General features: G+C 38.2%; 2 protein-coding genes and 1 long non-coding RNA gene across 6 annotated transcripts in view; 2 read left to right on the forward strand and 1 right to left on the reverse strand.

Annotated features, from left to right (window-relative positions):
* Window positions 1–7,637, forward strand: part of LOC148718685 (uncharacterized) — a 25,977-nt gene extending 18,340 nt beyond the window's left edge. For all 3 annotated transcript variants that reach the window (XM_088740638.1, XM_088740639.1, XM_088740640.1), the window contains 11 exons: window positions 361–513; window positions 611–778; window positions 1,223–1,321; window positions 1,741–1,811; window positions 1,902–1,962; window positions 2,429–2,518; window positions 3,001–3,113; window positions 3,511–3,594; window positions 5,018–5,126; window positions 5,287–5,342; window positions 5,979–7,637. In XM_088740638.1, the coding sequence (XP_088596764.1) occupies window positions 361–513; window positions 611–778; window positions 1,223–1,321; window positions 1,741–1,811; window positions 1,902–1,962; window positions 2,429–2,518; window positions 3,001–3,113; window positions 3,511–3,594; window positions 5,018–5,126; window positions 5,287–5,342; window positions 5,979–6,192 (1,218 nt within the window). In that variant the 3' untranslated portion in view covers window positions 6,193–7,637. The remainder of the gene's footprint in view (window positions 1–360; window positions 514–610; window positions 779–1,222; window positions 1,322–1,740; window positions 1,812–1,901; window positions 1,963–2,428; window positions 2,519–3,000; window positions 3,114–3,510; window positions 3,595–5,017; window positions 5,127–5,286; window positions 5,343–5,978) is intronic.
* Window positions 7,567–19,423, reverse strand: LOC111328508 (3-hydroxyisobutyrate dehydrogenase, mitochondrial). 2 transcript variants are annotated; one of them, XM_088740641.1, is made up of 8 exons: window positions 19,292–19,421; window positions 19,188–19,204; window positions 17,706–17,908; window positions 15,365–15,409; window positions 14,443–14,564; window positions 13,550–13,683; window positions 9,826–10,059; window positions 7,567–8,980 (listed from the first exon to the last, which is right to left on the reverse strand). In XM_088740641.1, exons 1-8 carry the CDS (start codon window positions 19,365–19,367, stop codon window positions 8,825–8,827), a joined length of 987 nt encoding a protein of 328 aa, XP_088596767.1. In that variant the 5' UTR covers window positions 19,368–19,421; the 3' UTR covers window positions 7,567–8,824. The 2 variants fall into 2 exon arrangements, with proteins under 2 accessions (XP_088596767.1, XP_088596769.1); XM_088740643.1 differs by lacking the exon at window positions 17,706–17,908 and having other exon boundaries at window positions 19,292–19,423.
* Window positions 19,409–21,102, forward strand: LOC148718686 (uncharacterized). Its single transcript, XR_015993847.1, has 2 exons — window positions 19,409–19,668; window positions 20,524–21,102. It is a non-coding gene; the product is annotated as an uncharacterized LOC148718686 (long non-coding RNA).
* Window positions 21,103–21,585: the final 483 nt, after the last annotated feature.

The raw sequence follows: 21,585 nt of genomic DNA on the forward strand, positions 1-21,585 counted from the left end.
CTCTGTTGTTGTATTTAGGGAGAGTGGACCTCTAACCTCTACGTTGGAAGAGGTAGTAGCTTACAGTCAGTTGAGATTCTGAAGTGCAGGCGTAAGCTTTGTCCAAGGTCACCATAAGGGGTTTTTGGGTAAAACACTGAATTCTCACAATACCTCTTTATTCTAGAAGATCACTATAAATACGTCTGAGCAAACTGTCTGGATATCTGACAAAACACTGGGGGTAACCTGAGCTTACTAGTAGATAATTTCTCATTTAACCACTAGAAAGTCTGTAAGTATTGATAAAAGCACAAGAACAGGGTTGGCAAAGTAAATTAACCTAATTAACTATTGACTGAAACAATTTATTTTGTAAAGGGAGACAAAGTTGTTATGGATCTTTCAAAGTTGTTCCAGTCTGGTGTATTGGAGGAATTTACAGACATAATGAATGACAGCATCAAAAGCATGAATATTAACAACACAACTGAGTGGTGGACACTAAGGACAAGGCTTGACAGGAGAATGAAGGTGATCAGCATTTCAACTCTCACAAGCGATGAATGTGTATCCTCTCCTATGACATAACTGAAAGTCTAAATTGTAATAATTATGGTCATTTCTTTAGAACCTTTTGGAGAAACTTGAAGGTTCTTGGCTTGGAAGATGGAGAGGAGTTCTTCTTGGTCAGCCTATTGATGAAGAGTATCGTGAATCAATAGCATCCTTAGCCAGAGAGTTGGAAGAGAAAGTTTCAATCCTGTGTGGATGCCGACCTGATAATCATTTGCTTGAAGTATGTTGTGCATGAATCAATCAGAGTTTCCCGAGTTATAAGGATGGCAGATTGTATGAAAAATGTTTTGTCCATCAATCTTTGTTATGATTTGTATGCCATCTTCTTTGGTGCTTGACCCAAAGATGACAATTGAAGTAGCAAAACCTTGCATAGTAACCGAATGGGAACTAGGGATGGTTCAGTGGCAAGAGCACTCACCTCCCTGCTGTTGCACAGGTTCAATTCCCAGACCTGGTGTCATATGTGGTATTTGGGTTGGTGTGTCCTTGCTCCAAGGGTTTTTGTACAGGTTCCTTGGTTTTCCTCCCTCCACAAAAACCAACATTTCAATGTTTCACTTTAAACCAGTGGACAAGAAGAACCACCTCATGGAATGCCCCCAGCTAAATCCCATTGTTATTATTAATATTTTTATTATTAAGTGTCCTTTGTTTGTTGTAGGTCCTCATAGATTCGTCATTTTGCTTGTCAAGAAAAGAAACTGCTGAAGCACTGATTGAAATTACCGCCATGGATGCTACCTTACCTTCTTTTGAAAAAGTAAGAACAAGAAAATTTTTGTTGCAATCAAAGAATTCATAATCAAGTGTCTAAAGTAAGTTGGAATTTCACTGCTTTTGTCAAAGCAAAGGGCTAACTCTTCACTCTAATGAAGGGCTAAAGTCAGATTTAGCAACTACTTACATTAACTAAATTGTAATTTGGTCCACTTGTGTTTCCTAGACATAGCAACCCTCTGGTTTTTTTTTTCTCAACCTGTATTGCAATAAGCTGTTGTGATTATTTTTGTTTTGATTATTTGGTGTTTGATAAAATTGCACTCTATTGGTTTATCATAGTCAATTGCCTGACAGGAGAATGTGTTTAGTCTTAGCAACTAGAGACAAAGGGAGGTTCCTCAGCCTTGGCCCTTAAGTAATCATCTCTCATTTCATGATCTCTCACATTGCGTGTTTCAGCTACTTGATGAAGTTCAGAACCTCACTGACAAGCTATTTGAAGATACAGACAAGAAAAGCTGCATAAACAGGTTTGAGGGAACATAAAGGTTAATTTTCTTTCTTACCTTCATTACTTGTACTCTCGAGAAATTATTGATGACAACAAAATTCCTTCTCAGGTCTGGAGGTCACTCTGCAGAGAACATTCCTCGTCATCCTGTAATCCTAATTCTTGGAAAAGTAAGAGCCAGCTTTTTTAGGTCTTACATTTGTTTAGTAATCAGCCATTAAATGTATTCTAGCTCTAGCTCTGAAGACCTGACAACTGAACAACCAATATGTGGGTTCTTTGTAAATAGATGTTGGTGAACTGTCAAGGAATCAAAGCTTAGCCAAACACAAGGGTGGGAGGAAAGGCATCTGTAATGGACTGACATTCCATATTAGTTTAAAAAGTGGTCATATGCAACATTAGTGTAATGGGTACTGGTTGCTCACCATTATATTCAAGGTGTTCAGACACTAAGGTAGATTTATGGGCATGCACACATATCCTGTAATTGCAAGATGTGTGCCTAAATTGTGGTAGCAGATCTTACTTATCAACTTATTCAGTATTGGGACATACTCTTCAAAAATTTTTGAAACCAGAGTCAATTTCTGGCATATGTATAAATCAAACTGATCTGTATTTTATGATTCTTAGGATATTCAGCATCTTCCATGGGAAAGCATACCCATCCTGTTTGACCAACCTGTGACAAGGGTCCCATCTCTGCAATTTCTTTTTTCCAAGGTACACATTCCATTAAGAGGTCTTTGAAAGTTTGAAGACCTGACTTGTTTCTCAAAGAACTGTCATGTTTTCTCCCAGAACCATATTGATTTTTATCTCTGCTATGCTGTCAACAGTGGAAAGAAATTTATTTTAATTAATTATATCAACCCTGATGCCCACTGATTGTGCAAACCATGGTTTGGGTTAGACCTTGTGTAAAGAACTGGCTCCTTTGGTTTCTGGAGCATAATTCTCCCTTACAATAATGGTTTTGTAATTTCATGAAAAGAAGTTGTGATCTGATACAAAAAAAATGTTTGTCATTTCATTATCTATTAGCCAAGGTAAGCATACAGGAAAAATTGTCAATTGATTGAATAGAATGAAGGTCTTTTGAAATGTGGTTGCCTACCACAACAACTTTTCTGCCAGATTCTTAGCTTTTTAATACCTTGATATTCATTGTCAGTTAATATTTTTTTCTGCATTTTTCTTGATAGTTATCGTGTCAAAGACAGTTGCCTGAGATTGATCCTGAGAAAACATTCTATGCACTCAATCCTCAGAATAACCTACCCAACACCCAGAAAATGTTTCAGAAGTGGTTTGAAAGGTACAAAACACAAGCAAACGATTGAAGCAAATGAAACAGAAGGAAGACCTGATGTTGTGTTTCTTATATATTAAACTAGGCTATACGAGTTGATAAGTTGATAGAGGTAACACCAATATATTATAAACTGAACAAATAGATTCAATGTTGCTGTGTGTCTGTTTAGTAATAGATCACAGATGACATCAAAATGTAGTAAGAACAAAAAAGTGGCACAGGAAGCCCAGCCAAGTGTGTCACTGATTTTGGCAGTGTGTAATGGTTTTAAACAATAAGAAAGCAAAATGTTGTTGATGGTGACATTACTCTTGCATCTGTTTTTTAATAGATCACAAGTATGAACCAATCAAAATGCTTGTATAATCCAGCTTATATGAATAATTGTTGTCACTTGCAGCGAAGATGGATGGCAAGGTATCACAGGAAAGGCTCCCACACAGGAAGAGTTCAGGAGTGCTTTAACTGACCATGACCTGTTCATGTGAGTTACTGTAAAGGCTCCAGTAAGGGGCCTATTGGCCCACACAGCCAACCAGGAGTATTACCGCTCACCCCCCCCCCCCCGACAATTCGGCAGAAGCCATTTGTCCTTTTGGGTGAAGAGAGGCACTGTGAGAGTAAAGTGTTTTGCCCACAAACAGAACACACTAACCCAGCCAGTACTCAAACCCAGACCTCTCAACCCAGAGTCCAGTGCACTATGCTAGGGTCTCCCATCAGCTTTGACTGTCCATGACCTGTTCATGTGAATAACTAAAAACACTCCAGTAAATCTCCTTTTAAATGAGCCCCCTCTGTCTAGAACATCAAGCTTCTGGTATGCCTCCTATCTCTCATTAGCCTCCAATTTACCCCTCTCTCTCTCCCCAACAAAAACTGTCATGTACTGGTTATATTATCCTCCATTTGAGAATGTCGGCTTCCATCTTTAAACATTACAAGTTCTCTACCAAGAAATGTATACAACAGATCAGAGGGAATGTAAAGAATTGTCATTTGGCTCTTACAAAGTTTTTGAAAAAAACCTTCCCCTCACACCCCTCTGATATGCATACCTCTAAAATAAACCCTAGTTCTGAAACCCTGGAAATTTCTAAGCCTGTCATTTACAAAGTAGAGCATTTAAAGGTCATAGAGGTTAGATATTTGCAGAGCTGTCAGTGCTGAAATACTGAGAATCATGACTCTTAAATGTTAAATAAGTTGACTAAGATAGAGACAAATTTAAGATATTTTGGGTTTCTTTCATACATACTTGAAATTTTGCTTGTGTGACCAATTAAGTTGGATTACCCATGTTATTATTCTGATATGTCTGTATCAGTTACTACCAGTAATGATTTATGTTACATTGACTGAACTATACACAAATTACAACTGAAACAAGGAAGATGTTTTTGTATTTTAGCAGTGAAATCAGTATCTATGGCCCTTTTTATATGACATTTGATGCTCTTTCGTGAGCTGCAGTTGCTTAGCTGCTAAACTGGGTCCATAATACAACCGTTACACATACTAAGGATCATGTTTACTGTAGGTGCTCTCAACTAATACATCGGTTGACATAATTATTTGTCGAGAGTCAGTTAACATTTCACCGATATGTTGGTTGACATTTGGTTGACAGTCGGTCAATGTATCGGTAAAGATATTGACCATCAACTGTCAACCAAGTATTGGCCAGCTGTGTACCAACCATCAACCAAGTGCCGACTGACTATCGACCAAGTGTCACCCAAGTGTTGACTGACTGTCAACTGATATATCAGTGGAGAGCACCTACAGTAAACATGATTCCATACTTATTAGTTCTAGATGCGATAAACATTTTCAGATAAGGGTATCTACAGTAGAAAGTTTTATTGTTGTTGTTGCTTTAATCATGACATCAATATTCTTTCTAGATATTTTGGTCATGGCACTGGGCGTGAATTTCTGCAGGGTGATGACATTCAAAGGTTGGATTGTCGAGCTGTTACTCTGCTTATGGGTTGCAGTTCGGGAAAACTACAGGTTAGTTTATTCCTGACCGTGAAGGAAAAACATTATCACGTAATTGTTGTTGACAAACCAACAAAAGGCAAAGGAAGTGTCCAATTGTCTGGTTCAGATGTGTAGTTGGTTGAGACTAGGCATGGGGCATATAAGTAACCACTCTATTTTAATTCATTAGGTTGGTGGAGAGTGTGAGCCAAGGGGGATGGCCTTAAACTATCTTCTGGCAGGCTGGTATGTCTTTGGCATTCATTTCTTGTGTGTTAGTTCCCTTACAAAGTCTTTTACTGACGTGCTATATGGTAGGTTTCAACAGCTTTTTGCTTAAGCAGCTGTTGATATAGTAGTGGGTAGCTGTCCTTGGAAAAGGGGTCCTAAGGCAAGACTTAAACATGGGAGCCAGCTCGCAGGCTCAACAGACAGCAGTAAGAGGACTCATGGGCAGTGATAGACAGCTGGTAACCAGCTTTTATTGAAACCTCTGGCTCTATTTGACAGAGCTCAACACTAACTTTTCAACTTACTAGCCAAGTGGCCAGTGACAACTTAGATGTTATGACAATTTCAGTTTGTTTACTAGCGACACTGGCTAGTGGAAATCGAAAAACACTGGCCAAAACTGAATTTCTACAAGTGTGTCGCTAGTTGCTACCATTAGTGTCAAGTCCTGATTTAAACCCAAATGTCAACTGCTATTGACCTTTGTCATTGGGAAACTCGTATAACTTGCTTTCCTTATAGGTTGGGCACTCCCTTTTCTTGGACCAGACCCTCAAGGAACTAGTTATTCTTCAAAGACCATAGCTCTACTCTATGGTTCACTGTATAGATATGTAGCATGTAATCTATTTATAATGTATTCACTTTCAGCCCAGCCATTGTTGCTAACTTGTGGGATGTTACTGACAAAGACATTGATCGCTTCAGTGAATTGCTGCTGAAACAGTGGCTTCAATCTGGGTCTTGTTTCTCGTTACCACAAGTACTAAGCCAGTCGCGAAAAGCTTGTAAACTGAAATATCTGATAGGAGCATCTCCTGTACTTTATGGCCTTCCAGCTTACACCAAGGAACAGAATGGTTAACCAAGGATTATATACTAAAATATCTCTAGTTCCAGTGAGCAATAGCAAAGTATTTACCATACTAGTGCTGATTGTGTGGCAAAGAGGACAAGCATTATGCAGAGTGCATTTGGAAATGGTAGTGCATACAATTTTAATGTTGATAGAGCACTTAAGTGTAGACTACCATATGCAATAGGTGCTAAATCTACATGGGCTGAAAGTACCCAATCAGTTTAAGCAGAGCCAGTTTGTCATACTTTGTCCCACAATCCTGTTAAGTTGTGCAAGAAAGAAACCCATTTGAAACAGAGAGGGACATTATCATTTTTTTCCTGTTCTACTACAGCTCTTATTCTCTATCACACTTATTTTTTTGAAATCATGTCAGTACCAACATATCCAAGGAATACATGACAAAATTTGCTTTGTCAAATAACAAACCAAGGTTACAGTTATTAACTGTTTGTAACCATTTTACCATATTATATCATCATTTGGGAACAATTTGAGAAATATGTCATCTGTATATTAATGTTTTACATTGGTAATTAAAGTTTAGCTGGCATATTAAGGGCATTTCTCTGATATCTGTACCAATTGTGAAAAAAATGGAAAAGGATACAATTCATAACAGAATGAATTCCAAGAAGGTACCTAATAATTTTAGTGTCAATATTTGTTTTAATACTTGAGCTTGAAATGATGATGATGTTGTTGTTGCCTCAATAGTGTAATTATTCATGTAAATATACAGTTCTAGGTTTCCTCTCAAATGTGTATTTTCATTAATTTTGTCAAAGTTAATGCAACAATATAAAAGCAACCCTTTTTACTTAATTTTAAAGATCTAAAATGAGTTTCTCCTTGGAAATGCAAGTATTCTTGCTTGAGTGTCAACCTTGATTTTAAAGATATATCTTCATATGTAGCTGTGAAAATCAGGCAAATGTGCATTTTTGTTGATTGTTGAAAGGTTTGCTATGGTGAAAGAGAAGTAGTTTTCAAGCAAACTTCATAAAACAAACAGGGAGAGGAAGAGGGGGACGAAACAAACAGAGAAAGCCCTTGGTTGACTTTTCAAACCCTTAGAGTAATCAGCATCTAATATCTCCTTACAGTGATACTGCCGAATCATTCATTAGGATCATGAGAATAAAGGAAATTATCTTCAAACTAAGATTTGATTGCTAAACAAAGGAAATGTATAGAGAGAAATGTGGAGAATACGGATACTGATGTCGGGCTTGATGTTCTTGAATTACAATTTTTTAGAGTCCTGTTTTGTTTTCTCCAAGATGGGTATGGACACATTTCTGTGCATGTGAAGAATGAAACAAAGTGCTCAACAATTGTAAAATATTAATAAGTATAATGAATCACATTTCATACTAATTAAAGAATTAAATTTGTCAGTTTATTTATGTTTTGCACTAACAGTACAAAATTAAATTTCTGGTAGTTTACCTGTCTGTTTTTAGATCTTTATTGATACAGGGAAACACCCACTGTAATGGCTGTTTTCCATAGTCAATGCTGAGCTAACAAACTGCTTTAACCCTTTACAGACATTAAATGGGATTTCACACAGAGCTTCCCCATTTTTGCCAGACATTTCCAAGGACTTTAAAAAACAGCATAAAACCAATCAGCAAGCCTTACCCTTAAAACCAAAGTCTATTTGTTCAATGGGTGAAAAACGATATCCAACAGATACATCGCAATTCAGTGGAGAAGGGTTAACAAAACACACTCCGCTACCCGCCCAGAAGAGATTTATTCAGTGAATAGTACAATCCAGCCTTTGAAAATCCAGGAGAGTTACTGTTGAGATTTCAGGAGTGAAAGGGTTAATACTTGTGCTTTAAGGCCAGTGATAGACCACTGAGGTGGCAACTTCTTGCAGTCATGCAATGATCAAAATGTTAATCAATAAAAAGAACCGTTTCAGTAGATCCTGAAAACAACCACCCTAAGTAACTTTGTGTATACATGTACTCGACACCTTGGGTATATTGGGCATGCTGTATCAAAATAGTGCAATGGCAAAAATAATACTGTTTGCTGAGCGGTAAAGAAATAATTAATCTGATCCCTTGATGAAGATTATTGAACCACCTGGAATGACCAGTGGTAACGCTGAGGATGACTAAGTTACAAAATGAATTCATCAAGTTGATGCACAAATGTTTCAACCGGCCTCAGATATGGCAATGTCTGTCTTTTTGAAGTTAACTACAGATGACATGGACCAAAATTTACTGTGTAAAAGTTTAGAAATTTTTTTTGGAACTTACACTACAGCAAGCACCTAACAACTCGCTGACACCCTCTGATCATAAGGCCACTTTCCTTTCATTTTGCTTTTGGCACGAATGGTATAGTAAATAATGAGGCCATTTGGCCCCATTTAGCCTCTATTAAAGGTATATATGTTTGCATCAAGCCAAATTTCCAGGCATGGGGAGTGAAAACCTTCTAATCATTTAGGACATCTCCAAGTCACCTTTAACAGTACTTTTGTCTACCATTCTCCACACCTAGAGCAACTAGTTTACAAATAAATTAGCATGGCAAAACAACCTATTCTTCCAGAATTGCCTCGCATTAAAATTGTATCAACTAAAAAAATAGCTAACATAAATAAACTATCTCAATGTTGATCTTCCTTCAGGAACTGGAACACAGATGAAAAGTCTAGCTTAGCATATCCTTTATTGCACATTATTCTATAAATTTGATGAGCAAGTGAACCCATTGGTGTAGGGGTGGTAGTAGCAGTTGCTGCACTTTGAGCAAGACCTAAGTCCTGTAACAAAAAACAAAACTTTTTTAGTGCTTTTTGTTGACAAGAACGATCCATTTCTGAATTCCAAACATTCATGCTTTGATAATAAGGTTTACTGCAAAACTGAATTCTCCCATCACTTGCCCTTTACCCTTGCTATGAAACAGAAGTATATTAAGTCTTGGATATGCCCCATTTCAATCTATTCTGGTGGTCAAACTCACGTTGACTCATTTATGTTTGAGATTTTGTCTGGATTGGTTCCAAACAGGAAAATTGATTTGAAAATTACTCAGAAAAAAAATATTATTGGGGGGGGGGGGGGAGGGAGGGATGGGGGAATGGAAAGGGCTGGGCTGAAGGCTTTGATATTGCAATGTGTTGTAAACAGGTACTGTTGTGGGATCCATGTACTATATACTATGTCCCAAAATAAAAATATATATATATATAAAATTATATTAATCAATAGGTTTATGTGGCAGCACTTTGTCCTGAGATAAAATCGAAATTTGGTTTTTGCAGAAGGAGAGAAAAACTCTTTGAGGAATGACACAAACCAAAAAGAAACTGCACCGACATGTGAAACAAGGCCCCAGTTGTTCACTGGGTGAATAACACCCATCCCTGGATACATCTTGCTCTAGTGAATGATGAGATATGTTTTGTGAAATCTTAACCAGTGCAGGAAAGCATTATTCACTCCTTTGAACAACTGGGCTCAGAGCTGCTGTGGTAGAAGGGGAGGTACTACCACCACCCCACCAAACACTGCGACTCACCTGTGACACAAAGGTACCCCCCCACCCTTCATCGCTAAGAACACAACTTCTTGCCAAGCATATTTTCATCTTGTGTCAACTTACCTTGACCATAAGCTGTGAGGCAAATCCTCCTTGATAGTTGTTGCTAGAAGGGATCCCTTCAATGATCCCAGGACAGGGATTGTAGGTGTCGCTGGACCAGCAACGACCGCTGCTTGTGTTAATAACCTTGGCGATCATTTCTGGTTCCAGACCCAGCCGGATTCCAAGATTTGTGGCCTCTGAGACCCCTATCATGCTCACAGCTAGTAACAAATTGTTGCAAATCTTGGCTGCCTGTAAAAAGAAGGTTATGCCCAAAGGAGTTGGAATTGTAATTGTATCTGCTCCCACTTCTTGCTACTGTAGAGGGCAAAAAGACCAATTTTATTTCTGAGTTACTGGTCAGGAACATTTTCTTTCTTGCTGTGTGAGCTTAGAGATCTTCGCAATTTTTTGTTTCAGTATTTGAGAAAGCCCTAAACACCTGTTGATTCACAAGAGGATGTTCTTACTCTTCATTTCCATAGTAAATTACTCAAACTGTTATGTACTCCATTTCATTTAACATGCTGATGAACTTCTTGGAACTAGCAAATAACGTATAAATGTCGAGTGTCAATTCAAACTGTCATAGCTTTAATTATAATTATAATCATAGCTTTAATTAATTATTAATATTATTATTATTATCATTATTATTATAATTATTAGGATGCACCCTCTTACGCTTAAGAGGTACAAGAAAGAAGAGAAGAACAATTGAGACATTTGATACAGATTTCTTAATTGACAATGCTATGGCAAATATAGGATAGACATTTTTAAAATTTGTTTTTACAGTTTTTAAGAGTAAGAGTGTCATTTCCCTTCTCATATATTTTTTTAATGTAATTTACTTTTGTAAGGATAATTTCGATGCACATTTTCTGAAATTCTTTCAATACGAACTAGTAGTTGCTTTCGCAATTTTTATATGTAGGTCGTTTTTGTTATCAAAGTTAGTTTGGGTCTGATATGAGTCTGATCCTACAGAACCAAATTATTATGATTATTATTGTTGTTGTCATCATCGTTACTAACTGAAGCGTGTATCCAATAGCTTTTCTTAGATTTTTATCAGACATTTTAAGCCTTTTAACATGATTTTTGTACATTTTTAGTGATTATGGTAAATTCAAATATCATAATTATTATTATTATTATTATCGCAGAGAAATCAACTGAATGCTACATTCTAATCAGGCAGCACAGGGCGAAAACCGTAACCTGTGAACCATGGAGTAAAAAATAAATGTACATTAACTAATCCTAAAAAGCTTTTCCGTTGTGTCTATGGTCCTTCTAACAGGAACTCAAACTGCCACCTTGAAAGTCCGGGCAATATTCAGCATGCGCGAGAGCACTGCCCTCTGCATCTTTTGCAGTACGTCTGTGCTTCTGCCTCCCACCAGCTTGTGCATCATGACATCCAGCTCCCATGGCCACCCCCCAAGGGCATCCATTATGATGTTATATTGCTTCACCTCGTAGCCTGGGAACTGCTGCCTTAGTTCCCAGCGAAGGGGTCTGTACTTCAGTGTCTTCTCTTCATCCTTTCTTGTCCGCTTGTTAACCCACTGGCAGCCCATTTCCAGCGTCACAACTCTCTTGCACATACGATTTACAATGCGTGCATCCACCCTATTGTGTTGATCAGCATATATAGGGAGATCCCAATAAGCTTTAACATTCTCTGACTCATACACGGGCTTGGGCTTGTCGGGCGAGTACCACTGTGGTATCTCGTCTATAACTCCCTCATCATACAACAGTTCATAAAACAGTACCTTCAGTGCTGCGTCGTGTCTAGAGAGATACTTGCACTGGGCCAGTGCACTGCATCCTGACAAGAAATGAGCCACGCTCTCTGGAGCCTTACCGCATAATCTGCACTTCACCTCGCCTTCCCTGCTTGTGTGGGTCTTCTGACTTGTGTATACTCGCATTGGCAAGAGCTACTCGTATAGCTCAATGAGTCCAGCAATTGTGTGTGATGGGCAGTTCTTCCACTCTATGAGCCACCAGAAACACCCATCGGCACTCAAACTCTCATCCTCCAGCCTGGTAGTCACTAGACACCCTTGCCATCGTTGGTTTCTGATCTCATCCTCCAACTTCTCAAGTTGGCACCTTCGCACCTCTTTCTTGATCCCTTGCGTGTGTTCCAAATCCAACTCCAGCCCCAACTCCTCCGCGCACTTAGCCGCTTCTTTAAAAATGGACCTACGCCCCATCCTTGCCGCTTGCTCTTCAAACTCCCATACCATTCCCAGTGCATGATCTTCATTACCATGGAGTCTGACTGCACCTTTGATTTTTGTGGCTTTGTACTCCATTTCAACAGAGTGCAATCCCTGCCCTCCTTTACTTCTTGGCATATACAACAATGCATTCGAACTACATGGGTGTCTACCCCCACTCTCGACAACAATCTTGCGCGCTTCCCTATTGATCTGCTTAAGTTCCATCACTGGCCACTGTTGTGTCCACATAAGATATCCAAGAACAGGCAATGCAAACTGATTTGATGCTACCACCTGATTATAATCGGACAAGGGACTTGTCCAAATAACTGACAATCGTCTGAGATACTCTCTTGCTGCACACTCCAGGACCAACTTATCCTCCTACCTAACACTCTCAAGTACTCCAAGAAACTTGTACCACTCACCATCATCAAGACATCGTATTCTAGTCGACTCCACAACTCTCCCCCCTGAGACAGCAGTCACTTGTACCCCCCTTTTCACATGGGCCACCACACACTTCTTTAGGTTCCACTGAAGCCCCACATCCTCCATAGATGACTTAACCAATTCAAGCTTACTCTCCAATGGAGCGAAGATCTTGAGATCATCAATAAACAAGAGTCCCGTAACCTTGCTGTTAATAGGTTTGGACCTCCAGTATCCTTCAGCGGCTCTGATCTTCCATGCAACTGGGTTCAAGCATACGGTGAACAGCCTCGGGCACAATGCATCCCCCTGTGGTAACCCTCTGTTGAACTTAATCCTTTCGGAGGTCTGTCTCCCTTCCCTTGTGATTGCCACTATCTGTTCCAACTCTTACACAGTTTAGCAATGACTTTACACAACCATGTGGGAAACCTGTGTAACGTCATCACTCCATTCAACCAACTATGATCTACAGAATCGTACGCCTTTTTAACATCAATCCAGGCCACACTCAAATTCCACCTCCTTCTATGACAATCCAATGCAAATGTTCGGTCAATCAATAGGTTGTCTGTTGTTCCACTGCACCCTGCACATGCCCCCCTCTGCGCACCCTCCATTAGATTGTTCTCCTCAAGATGCTGGTTTGTTGTGGCAAGCAGACACGAAGTGAACCACTTATAAAGCGTGTTTAGACAAGTGATGGGTCGTTGGTTGTCGCTGGTAAACTCTCCGGGTTTTGGGATTAACGTTGATTTCCCTTCACAAAACCATCATTATTATTACTATCTATTATTATTATTATATTATTATTATTGAGATTGGAAGGGTCAACCATTTCACTTCAGAATCTCGCTAGTACCTAATTCTCTTTACTGGATGCCATGTGATTATTATGATGTGAGTTTGGTGAATTTGATATTGGATCTAGTAATTAACCCCCCTATTGATATTTTTTTAAATTCTCATCACTTGTCTATTTGATATTGTACCGATGTTGTAAAGAGAAAATATGTGTTGATCACCCATGGGAGTGAAAGGGTTAAGTGACTGCATTCTATTCAAACTACCTGCCCTGTGCCAGTAGCTCCAGTGTGAATTACATTCTTTCCCATGTGTTGTAATATTTTTGAGGCCCTTTCATAAGCGTCATCTTCACCACCAACCATAAATGTTAATGTTCCTCCTTTAGCTGCTGTTACCCCTAAAATAAATTTGCAGACAGACATTAGGTTACATTAATTTGAGAGTTTGATCAACATTATACATGCAGATACTACCTAAAGACCCCTTTCGCCCATCACTGGTACAAACAATTAAAAAGAGAGAAATCCAGTACCCTCCCTAAACTGGTTTGTGAAAAAGAGAGGACTCGCCTCCAGATTTTTGTGCAACATTTTTCTTTTTTTCTCACCACTGCTGTATAAACAACTCCAAAAATGTACTGTCTGTAGCCAAAAGCTTAAACTTTTAATTGTCAACTAGCTCTTTAATCTTCTACCTCCCATGAGTGACCAAGACAGAATTTCTCCTTACAATATCAATACAATATCAAGAAGACAAGTAATGAGAATAAATGAAAATATCAATTAGGGGATTATTTGACCCAATAACAACTTCTCCAAACTAACATCTTACTAATTGTATGGCAGACAGTGAGGAGAATAACTAATGAGATGTTAGGAGTTAAAGGGTTAACTTGTCACATTTTTCTCATCAATGGCTGCCAATGCAACTTCCTATCACTCCTGTAATACGCATATATGGTGATCACAATTTTCCACAAAAATTGTGAAGAATTTTATATCTCCTGAACTGTCTTCCTTTGAAAATTCAGACCAGAGATGTGATATGTCTGTTGCGTTGACATGTACATCTGGAGATAGAGAAAATGAGCACCAAAGAAAACCATGGAGATTGTACATACTGACGTCTGGATGTACAATGGTAAATGACACCTCACCTCCAGAGACTGGTGCATCCAGAAAAGTGGCTCCTTTGCTCTGTACAATTTCACCCATCTCCTTGGCAACTGCTGGTTCTATGGTGCTTGTGTCAATTAACAATGATCCAGGCTTCACAGAACTACAAAAAATATATTCTTTTTTAATTTATCACAGTTACAGAAATTTCAAAATTCAGTCTTTCTCTGAAGCAATCCCGAAATATACTCAACCTGACCTTAAGAAGGGTCTCTGAGGTTCCTTGGGGGGGGGGGGTGGGGGGGGGAAAGGGGGGCTGGAGTTGCAAAGTTGCAAAACAAGAAGGCTTAAAGGAATGTATATCACAAAACTTACATTTTAAATTTCCAAGGGGATGGAAAAGGTGGCTCAAAGCAAACACCCCTGAAGGCCTCTTTCATAATGGTGACTACCTCCCTTTTCCTTTCTTTGCAGGCATGCAAATCAACATTGTCATGAAGTGAAAATTGAGTTTGTATTGTTACACTATGTTGAAGAGGCTACCGAGGCTGATGTAACTCAAATATAGAGAAATAATGATTGAACCCTCCATCATAAAAGAGGAGTGCAGGGGATAGAATGGAGAAGTGTTACCCAAATGTGCTTCATAGAGTACAAATATCATGCAAGACAAGTACAAATATCACTCTATACTTTACTCCAGAAATATACACAAAATTTGCCCCCACTGAAATAACAATTTGGCATGTTGGATAATAAATCTCTTATTAGACATTTTGTTATGTCCTATCGCTAAGTATTTTTACTCGTTGTTTGTATTTTGACTCGCCCTACAGGCTCATCAAAATACAGCACAACTCGTCAAAATACTCTGTGATACGACACAGTAAAATGTGTAATAAGATATATGTATTCTTTGGAGCTAGAAATAAAGTTAGAAATAACAGAGCTGTTTCTTCTCACCTTAGGATACCATTCTCACCGCAGTAAACCTCTTTCACATTTGGACTGCAATTAGAAACAACCTGTAAATTATTTGAATTTGAGTGGAGTGTGAATAGTCCCAACAAGGACTGTTAGCAGGCGTAGTCACAGACATTTCAACAATCTAAGCAGGTATTATCATGATTAGAGGCATGAAAAAACTTAAGTGATGGTACAATATTTTCAATTGTATCCTATGCATAATTTCATTGAATAAATCATTCCATGTGGTACAAGTCCAGCAAAGAGGTTATCAGCAAATTACTGAACTAATATGATTCAAACGCTTGTCTAGTTTGAGTTTAACCACTGAAGAAACACTGTGACATTATAGAAAGGTGATACCGACTCATATTTTAATGTTATATGATTCACACAAGAACAGGCTTTGAGACCTCTTCAGAGACTCTTCACACAAGCCAACAGAGCAGGGCTTGACACTAATGGTAGCCCACTAGCCACAGACTTGAGCAGAAATTCAGTTTTGGCTTGTGGTTTTCAATTTCCACCAGCCAGTTTGGCTAGTAAACAAACTGAAATTGTCGTAACATCTAAAAACATCTAAGATGTCAATAGCCACTTGGCTAGTTATATGCCTATTTGGAAGAGCACGATATTCTATGTCAAAACCAATCAGGGTTTCGTGCTAATCATTCAACTGTAACAGATTTGTTGGAAGCGACAGATTCTTCGGCATATAATATTGATAACGAGAAAATCAATGGAGTCATTTTTCTAGATTTGAAAAAAGCTTTTGACACTGTTGATCATCAGATCCTTCTATCGAAACTAAACTATTATGGTATACATGGAAAATCTTTCAGATGGTTTCAGTCATATTTGGAAAACCAAACACAAAAATGCTCTGTCAATGGGTCGCTATCCAGTAGCTACTCGTTGACTTGCGGTGTCCCTCAAGGGACCATCCTCGGTCCATTATTGTTCTTATTATATATCAGCGATCTTCCAAATTGCTTATCAAATTGTAAACCAAGAATGTATGCCGATGACACGCACCTCACATATGCGGGAAGCAATCTTGAGAACGTTCAGTTTTGTCTAAATGGAGACCTAGAAAACGTCTTCAACTGGCTACAAGCGAACAAACTCATGTTGAACATGACTAAAACCGAATTCATGCTAATAGGGTCGAGGCAGAGACTGAATACTCCCACAGCTTCACCAACAATTAGAATGAACAATACTCAAGTGAGCCAGGTTACAGCTACAAAATCGCTTGGTGTAATAACAGACGATAAACTCGATTGGCATAGTCACATCGAAAAACTAACGAAAAAGATCGCCTCTGGTATCGGGGCCCTAAAGCGAATTAGGCACCTGATCCCAGCATCAACCTTACATCTCGTCTACCAAGCTTTAGTAAAACCTCACTTTGATTACTGTGACATTGTTCGGGGTAGCTGTGGGAAAACACTGCGAGACAAACTGCAGAAATTGCAGAATAGAGCAGCCCGTGCGTTGACATTCTCTAACTATGATGCTGATGCAACTCAGCTAATCGAGTTTTTAGGGTGGAAAAATCTTGCATGCCAGCAGGAAATCCATAAAGCCACCATGATGTTTAGATGTCTGCACGGGCTAGCTCCAAGGTATCTATATTCAAAGTTTACATGGCGTGACTCTGCTTATGACCTCAGGGACTCTGAAAATAAGCTTAATGTTCCACTACCGCGCACTAATTATTACAGAAAAAGCTTTAGCTACAATGGCGCCACATTATGGAACAGTTTACCACGCGATATAAGGAACACAGAGTCTCTGGGGTTATTTAAACATAAGATCAATGACATTCTTTAAGTCTAACGCATGGCATTCACGGAAAACAGCTTTAGTGCTATAGGAAGTAGTTTTAATTTTAAATATCTTAGCGTATGTGATATGTATTTTTTCAGGCTGATGAATTGATCATGTTTAAATAAAGATTACAATACAATACAATAGTAAGTAGAAAAGTTAGTGTTGCGCCCTGACAGAGAGTAACAGACAATGTTCTTGGCTGCAAATTTGTCTTTCAAAGTTTTCAATCAACCTTAGAACTTTGCTTCTTAAACTTGACTATTGATTTTTCTAAGGGGCAAGTTTCTAAAGAAACTAGCTTTAAACCCTTTAGAGTGGCCAATTAACATTATCAACTCAGTTGATAGAACCTAAGTTAAATTGTTGATTTTTTAAGGTAATATCGCAGTCTTTAACAATTTTCTCCAATGCACAAGCTGCAGGAAAACGTCTCTTTTCAAGGTTTAAGTGACTAGAAAGTGCTTTTGCTGGTGGTGAGAAAAATACCAAGTATTCAAATTACCTCGAAGGTAACATGGTGACAATTGTAGTTGCCTTGGAAGCTACTTCACTGGGCGTGGCAGCAGTAGCAGCTCCCAGTTGTTTCAGATCTACAACAGCCTCTGAGAATATGTCATGGACTAAAATCTCATGTCCTGCATTCAACAAATTCTTGGCCATGGGACCTCCCATGTTTCCTAAGCCAATAAACCCAACAGGCTCTCCCTAAGAGTAATGCAGGAGAAAATTTAAAAAATTAATGCAGAGAGAAAGACATTACAATGTTAAAATAAAAATCCATGTCTTGGTTGCACACATCTAGCACCATATCTAGACCTATCTACAGAAGTGTCAGATGAAACTGACATTGTAATGATTATTAAACAAGTTTTCACAACTAATTTTTTATGACTTAAGTAATATCCAGAATTGATCCAGATAATCCAGAAAAAAAACACAAATGCTGAACGCAACTTTACTTTTGTCTGTCAGTTACACCTTCCCCAAAACACCCCTACACCACCCCCTCTGGAAAAAGTGAGATACCTGAATGTACATGTCGTACAACAAGTAGAATAGAAACAACTGTATTGGGTAGTGAACTTTAAATTTTGAACTTTGAGCCTGTGTGATCACTTGTAGCTACCTAAAAAGTTTTATCCATGACTAATGTTTAATTTATAGATCATTTCATTATCCTTTAAACAACAACAACATTTATTTATACCAACAAGAAGGAAAAAGTAATACATAGATTTTGAAACTTAAGAGTAAGGTATTAGCTGCCGATAATAACCATAAGGGCTAGGAAAATTAGACAGCTATCTATGAAATACAAATTAGAAAAGATTACAGCCATGTGTATTAATAAAGTAAAAGTAACCTAAGAATAGAGATATAAATAGATATATAAGACAAAGTTACAAGCTAACATTACACAGGGGCAAGAACAAACAAAAAAAAAACAACAAAAAAAAGAAAACAATGATATTTACAACATAAGAATAGTGACAAGCAATAGATAAAGCTACTTACAATGCAATACAGATTACTTATTGAAAGTAAAAAGAAGTAACTGCGTATTAATATAATTGTATGATTTTTCTTTTTAAGGTTTTCTTAAAAAATAGCCTGAGGAGAGATTTAGTTTCTTTACTTATTGAATTCCAAATTTTTGCTCCTTGAAATTTTGTACTGAATTTACCATAATTTGTCCTTATCGGAGGAAGAGTATAGGAAGACCTGGAAGCAAGTCTTGTATTGTACTTCTCCCGCTTATTGATAGCTGTAAAATAATTAGAGATGGCTGGTGGCAGAGTGCCAGAATAGAAATCGCACATAAATATGAAGCTATTTCAAAATACAGCTTTAACAATCAAAAAAAATAATGGAGTAGTGATAATAATAATGATATCAAATCACAAAAATCACCAGTTATTATTACTGTTTCCTACGCTCTGTTACACGTGGAATTATTACAAACAATCGAACGCTAAGGGCTTACCTGGGTGGAACTGCCACCTGAAAAGGAACGAACTCGGTAAGATATTCATGAAACATAGCTCAAAATGCAGACTTTCCTTATTAAATTCTGGATTATGACCATACTTGAAAACAAGCGGCAGATAAGAGCTCTATTAGCCAGCGATCGGGTGACGATATTTCCCCTACAAATTGTTGCCATGTTTCTTCTCCAGTCCCGCGAAATTTCAGTTTGCGTGACATTGCGCGCGCTTACTTTACAGTTACAACCGCTGCATAAACTGTTGCGTAAGAGAAGAAAATATGTCCGTCTTCCTAAGAATTGCCGATTTTCTTCAAAAATCAATCGCCTTTACCTGTATGGCTGGATCTATTTACATCTTAGCTATATCTGGAAGGAATTATTTAATAATACGTAAGAGAAGACTCGCGAATGCGGCCGCAATTGAAGCCGAAAAGACAACTGATGTACCTTCATCTTAGCAGCATGATAATATTGATAGGTATGTAAGAGGGCGGCAATACATTCTTCTACCTATGCGTTTGAAAAAATGTGTATAGTTTATCTGTAATTTATTTCAATCAACCCCCAAAATTTTCCTCCGAGAAAAAAATGTTCCTTGAACTGATGGTCTGAAGAACTCTTGTTTACCAAGCCTTGTCTAGCTTGACAAACATGATTAACGAGATGGTCAATTATAATTCATGCGTCTGTGCTCTATTGGGCACGGTACTTTATTCGGCATTTTATGTCAAGGTGAATGGTACAGGCATTTTGATTAGTTCCTACTTATGATCAATCGGAGGACACATGCATAGATGACATCACCACTCACACCATTTTGCTTTTTTTCTCATATTTAAAACAAATTAGCCTGCTTGCAAGCCGCAGTTTGTGTTTTAAAACACAAGATTCAGTGCAGCCAATATTTTTTTTGCCAGGGGGAAGGGGGAAACCAGAAGAACCTCTCCTTTCCCCCCTCCCTCTTTCTTTGTCACTAGTCCCAAATCTTCCACCCATCCAATATGGTGAATGCAAATATTCCACACCAAATCTCACACTTGATAACATAACTACCACCTGCAAGCAGGCTAAAAATAAATAGATTCTGTGTTACTGTGCATCTGTTCACTGTTTTGTTCTTACTACATTTTGACATCATATTTCATCTATAACTGAACAGATGCACAGCAACTTGGAATGTATTTGTTGATTTTACAAATACCCTAACCTGGGTTGGGAAAGAGTCCCATGCAGGGTGATGTGGCACAACTTTTTTCATTAAGTGAAAATTTTGTATAGCAGTGGAAATTTTGGAACATAGTACATAATCTTTCTGCAATTTACTTGTTTCTAGTGATTAAGCCAGACAATTTGGAGTACATAACTTTATGGTGGTGATGAATGGAACAGGTGCAGTGGTGGATGTGAGAAAAATCTTTGGACAAAGATCACCATTTAATACAGAGAGATGCGATAGTTGTTTTGATGGCAACCCCGTCAAGGAACATTCTAAATAATTGAGCATTCTTTGTGAACATGAAAATGTTCTCAAAAATGACATACATTTGCTTTGTTGATATTCTAATTCAGGATTTTAGTAGTTCACTTGCACAATGGTTTATGGTTTATACTCTGCATCCATCTTGTTGGAGTTTATACTAAAAAGAACCATTTTGGTGAGGGTACCTAGCATATCAGTAAACTGAGGTAAGGCCACAAAATTGTCACCCATTTCAACTTCATTGTGAACAACAGTGCGAGTTTCTATGTCATCAAAAAGTGCATTTCATGGGTTTTTGTGTAAAATCTCAGGAAACATATTCATAAACGTACAAAGAATTACATTTCTAAACATATGGATTACTTGGCCAATCATAATCAATAATTTTCTCCATGTATATGATTAAACTGGCAATAAAAAACATTTAGTGAACTTTTACTTACAAAATATCTTTATGTGAAGGTGTAGTCTGATCGTCCGGGTGAGTGTAGTCCTGAGAAGGACTGTTGTCGGTGGCAGTGACTGACGTTTCGACAACCTGTGCGGAAGTCATCATCAGAGTCAAGTGAGTGATTGTTGTCAGTAGAATGTTCTTATTCCAGTTCGTGTGAAATGATCGGTTGGTTTTGCCGTGATGTTATTGGCTGTAAGACTCAAGTGACGTAAGTCGTTCGTGATTGGTCTGTTTCGGTCTGTCGGTAAAGCTAGGTTGTTCTTTTTCGGTCGTTTGTGATGTTTATGTCGTGAATGAGTCGTTTGTATGGGGCGGGTAGTTGTTGACATCTGTTTAGGGGAGTCTGTTCTAAGTTAGTAAACCAGCTTTCCAGAGTCAGTCGTTGAAAATAGTCAGTGCTGTAGGTTAGGCATTGCGCAGAGTCCCAGTCAATGTTGTGGTTGGTAAGTCGATGGTGTTCA

Source organism: Stylophora pistillata, chromosome 12 (assembly GCF_964205215.1).
Source record: "Stylophora pistillata chromosome 12, jaStyPist1.2, whole genome shotgun sequence".
Lineage (NCBI taxonomy): Eukaryota > Metazoa > Cnidaria > Anthozoa > Scleractinia > Pocilloporidae > Stylophora > Stylophora pistillata.

What these genes read in the sequence shown, in the direction of transcription:
- LOC111328508 (XM_088740641.1), bottom strand. Translation starts at nt 19,367, where the DNA reads ATGGCAACAATTTGTAGGGGAAATATCGTCACCCGATCGCTGGCTAAT. An exon ending in GTCACCATGTTACCTTCGAG is followed by an intron (nt 15,410 to 17,705) that starts GTAATTTGAATA and finishes TTCTAATTGCAG; the next exon opens with TCCAAATGTGAAAGAGGTTT. An exon ending in GGATGCACCAGTCTCTGGAG is followed by an intron (nt 13,684 to 14,442) that starts GTGAGGTGTCAT and finishes AATTTATTTTAG; the next exon opens with GGGTAACAGCAGCTAAAGGA.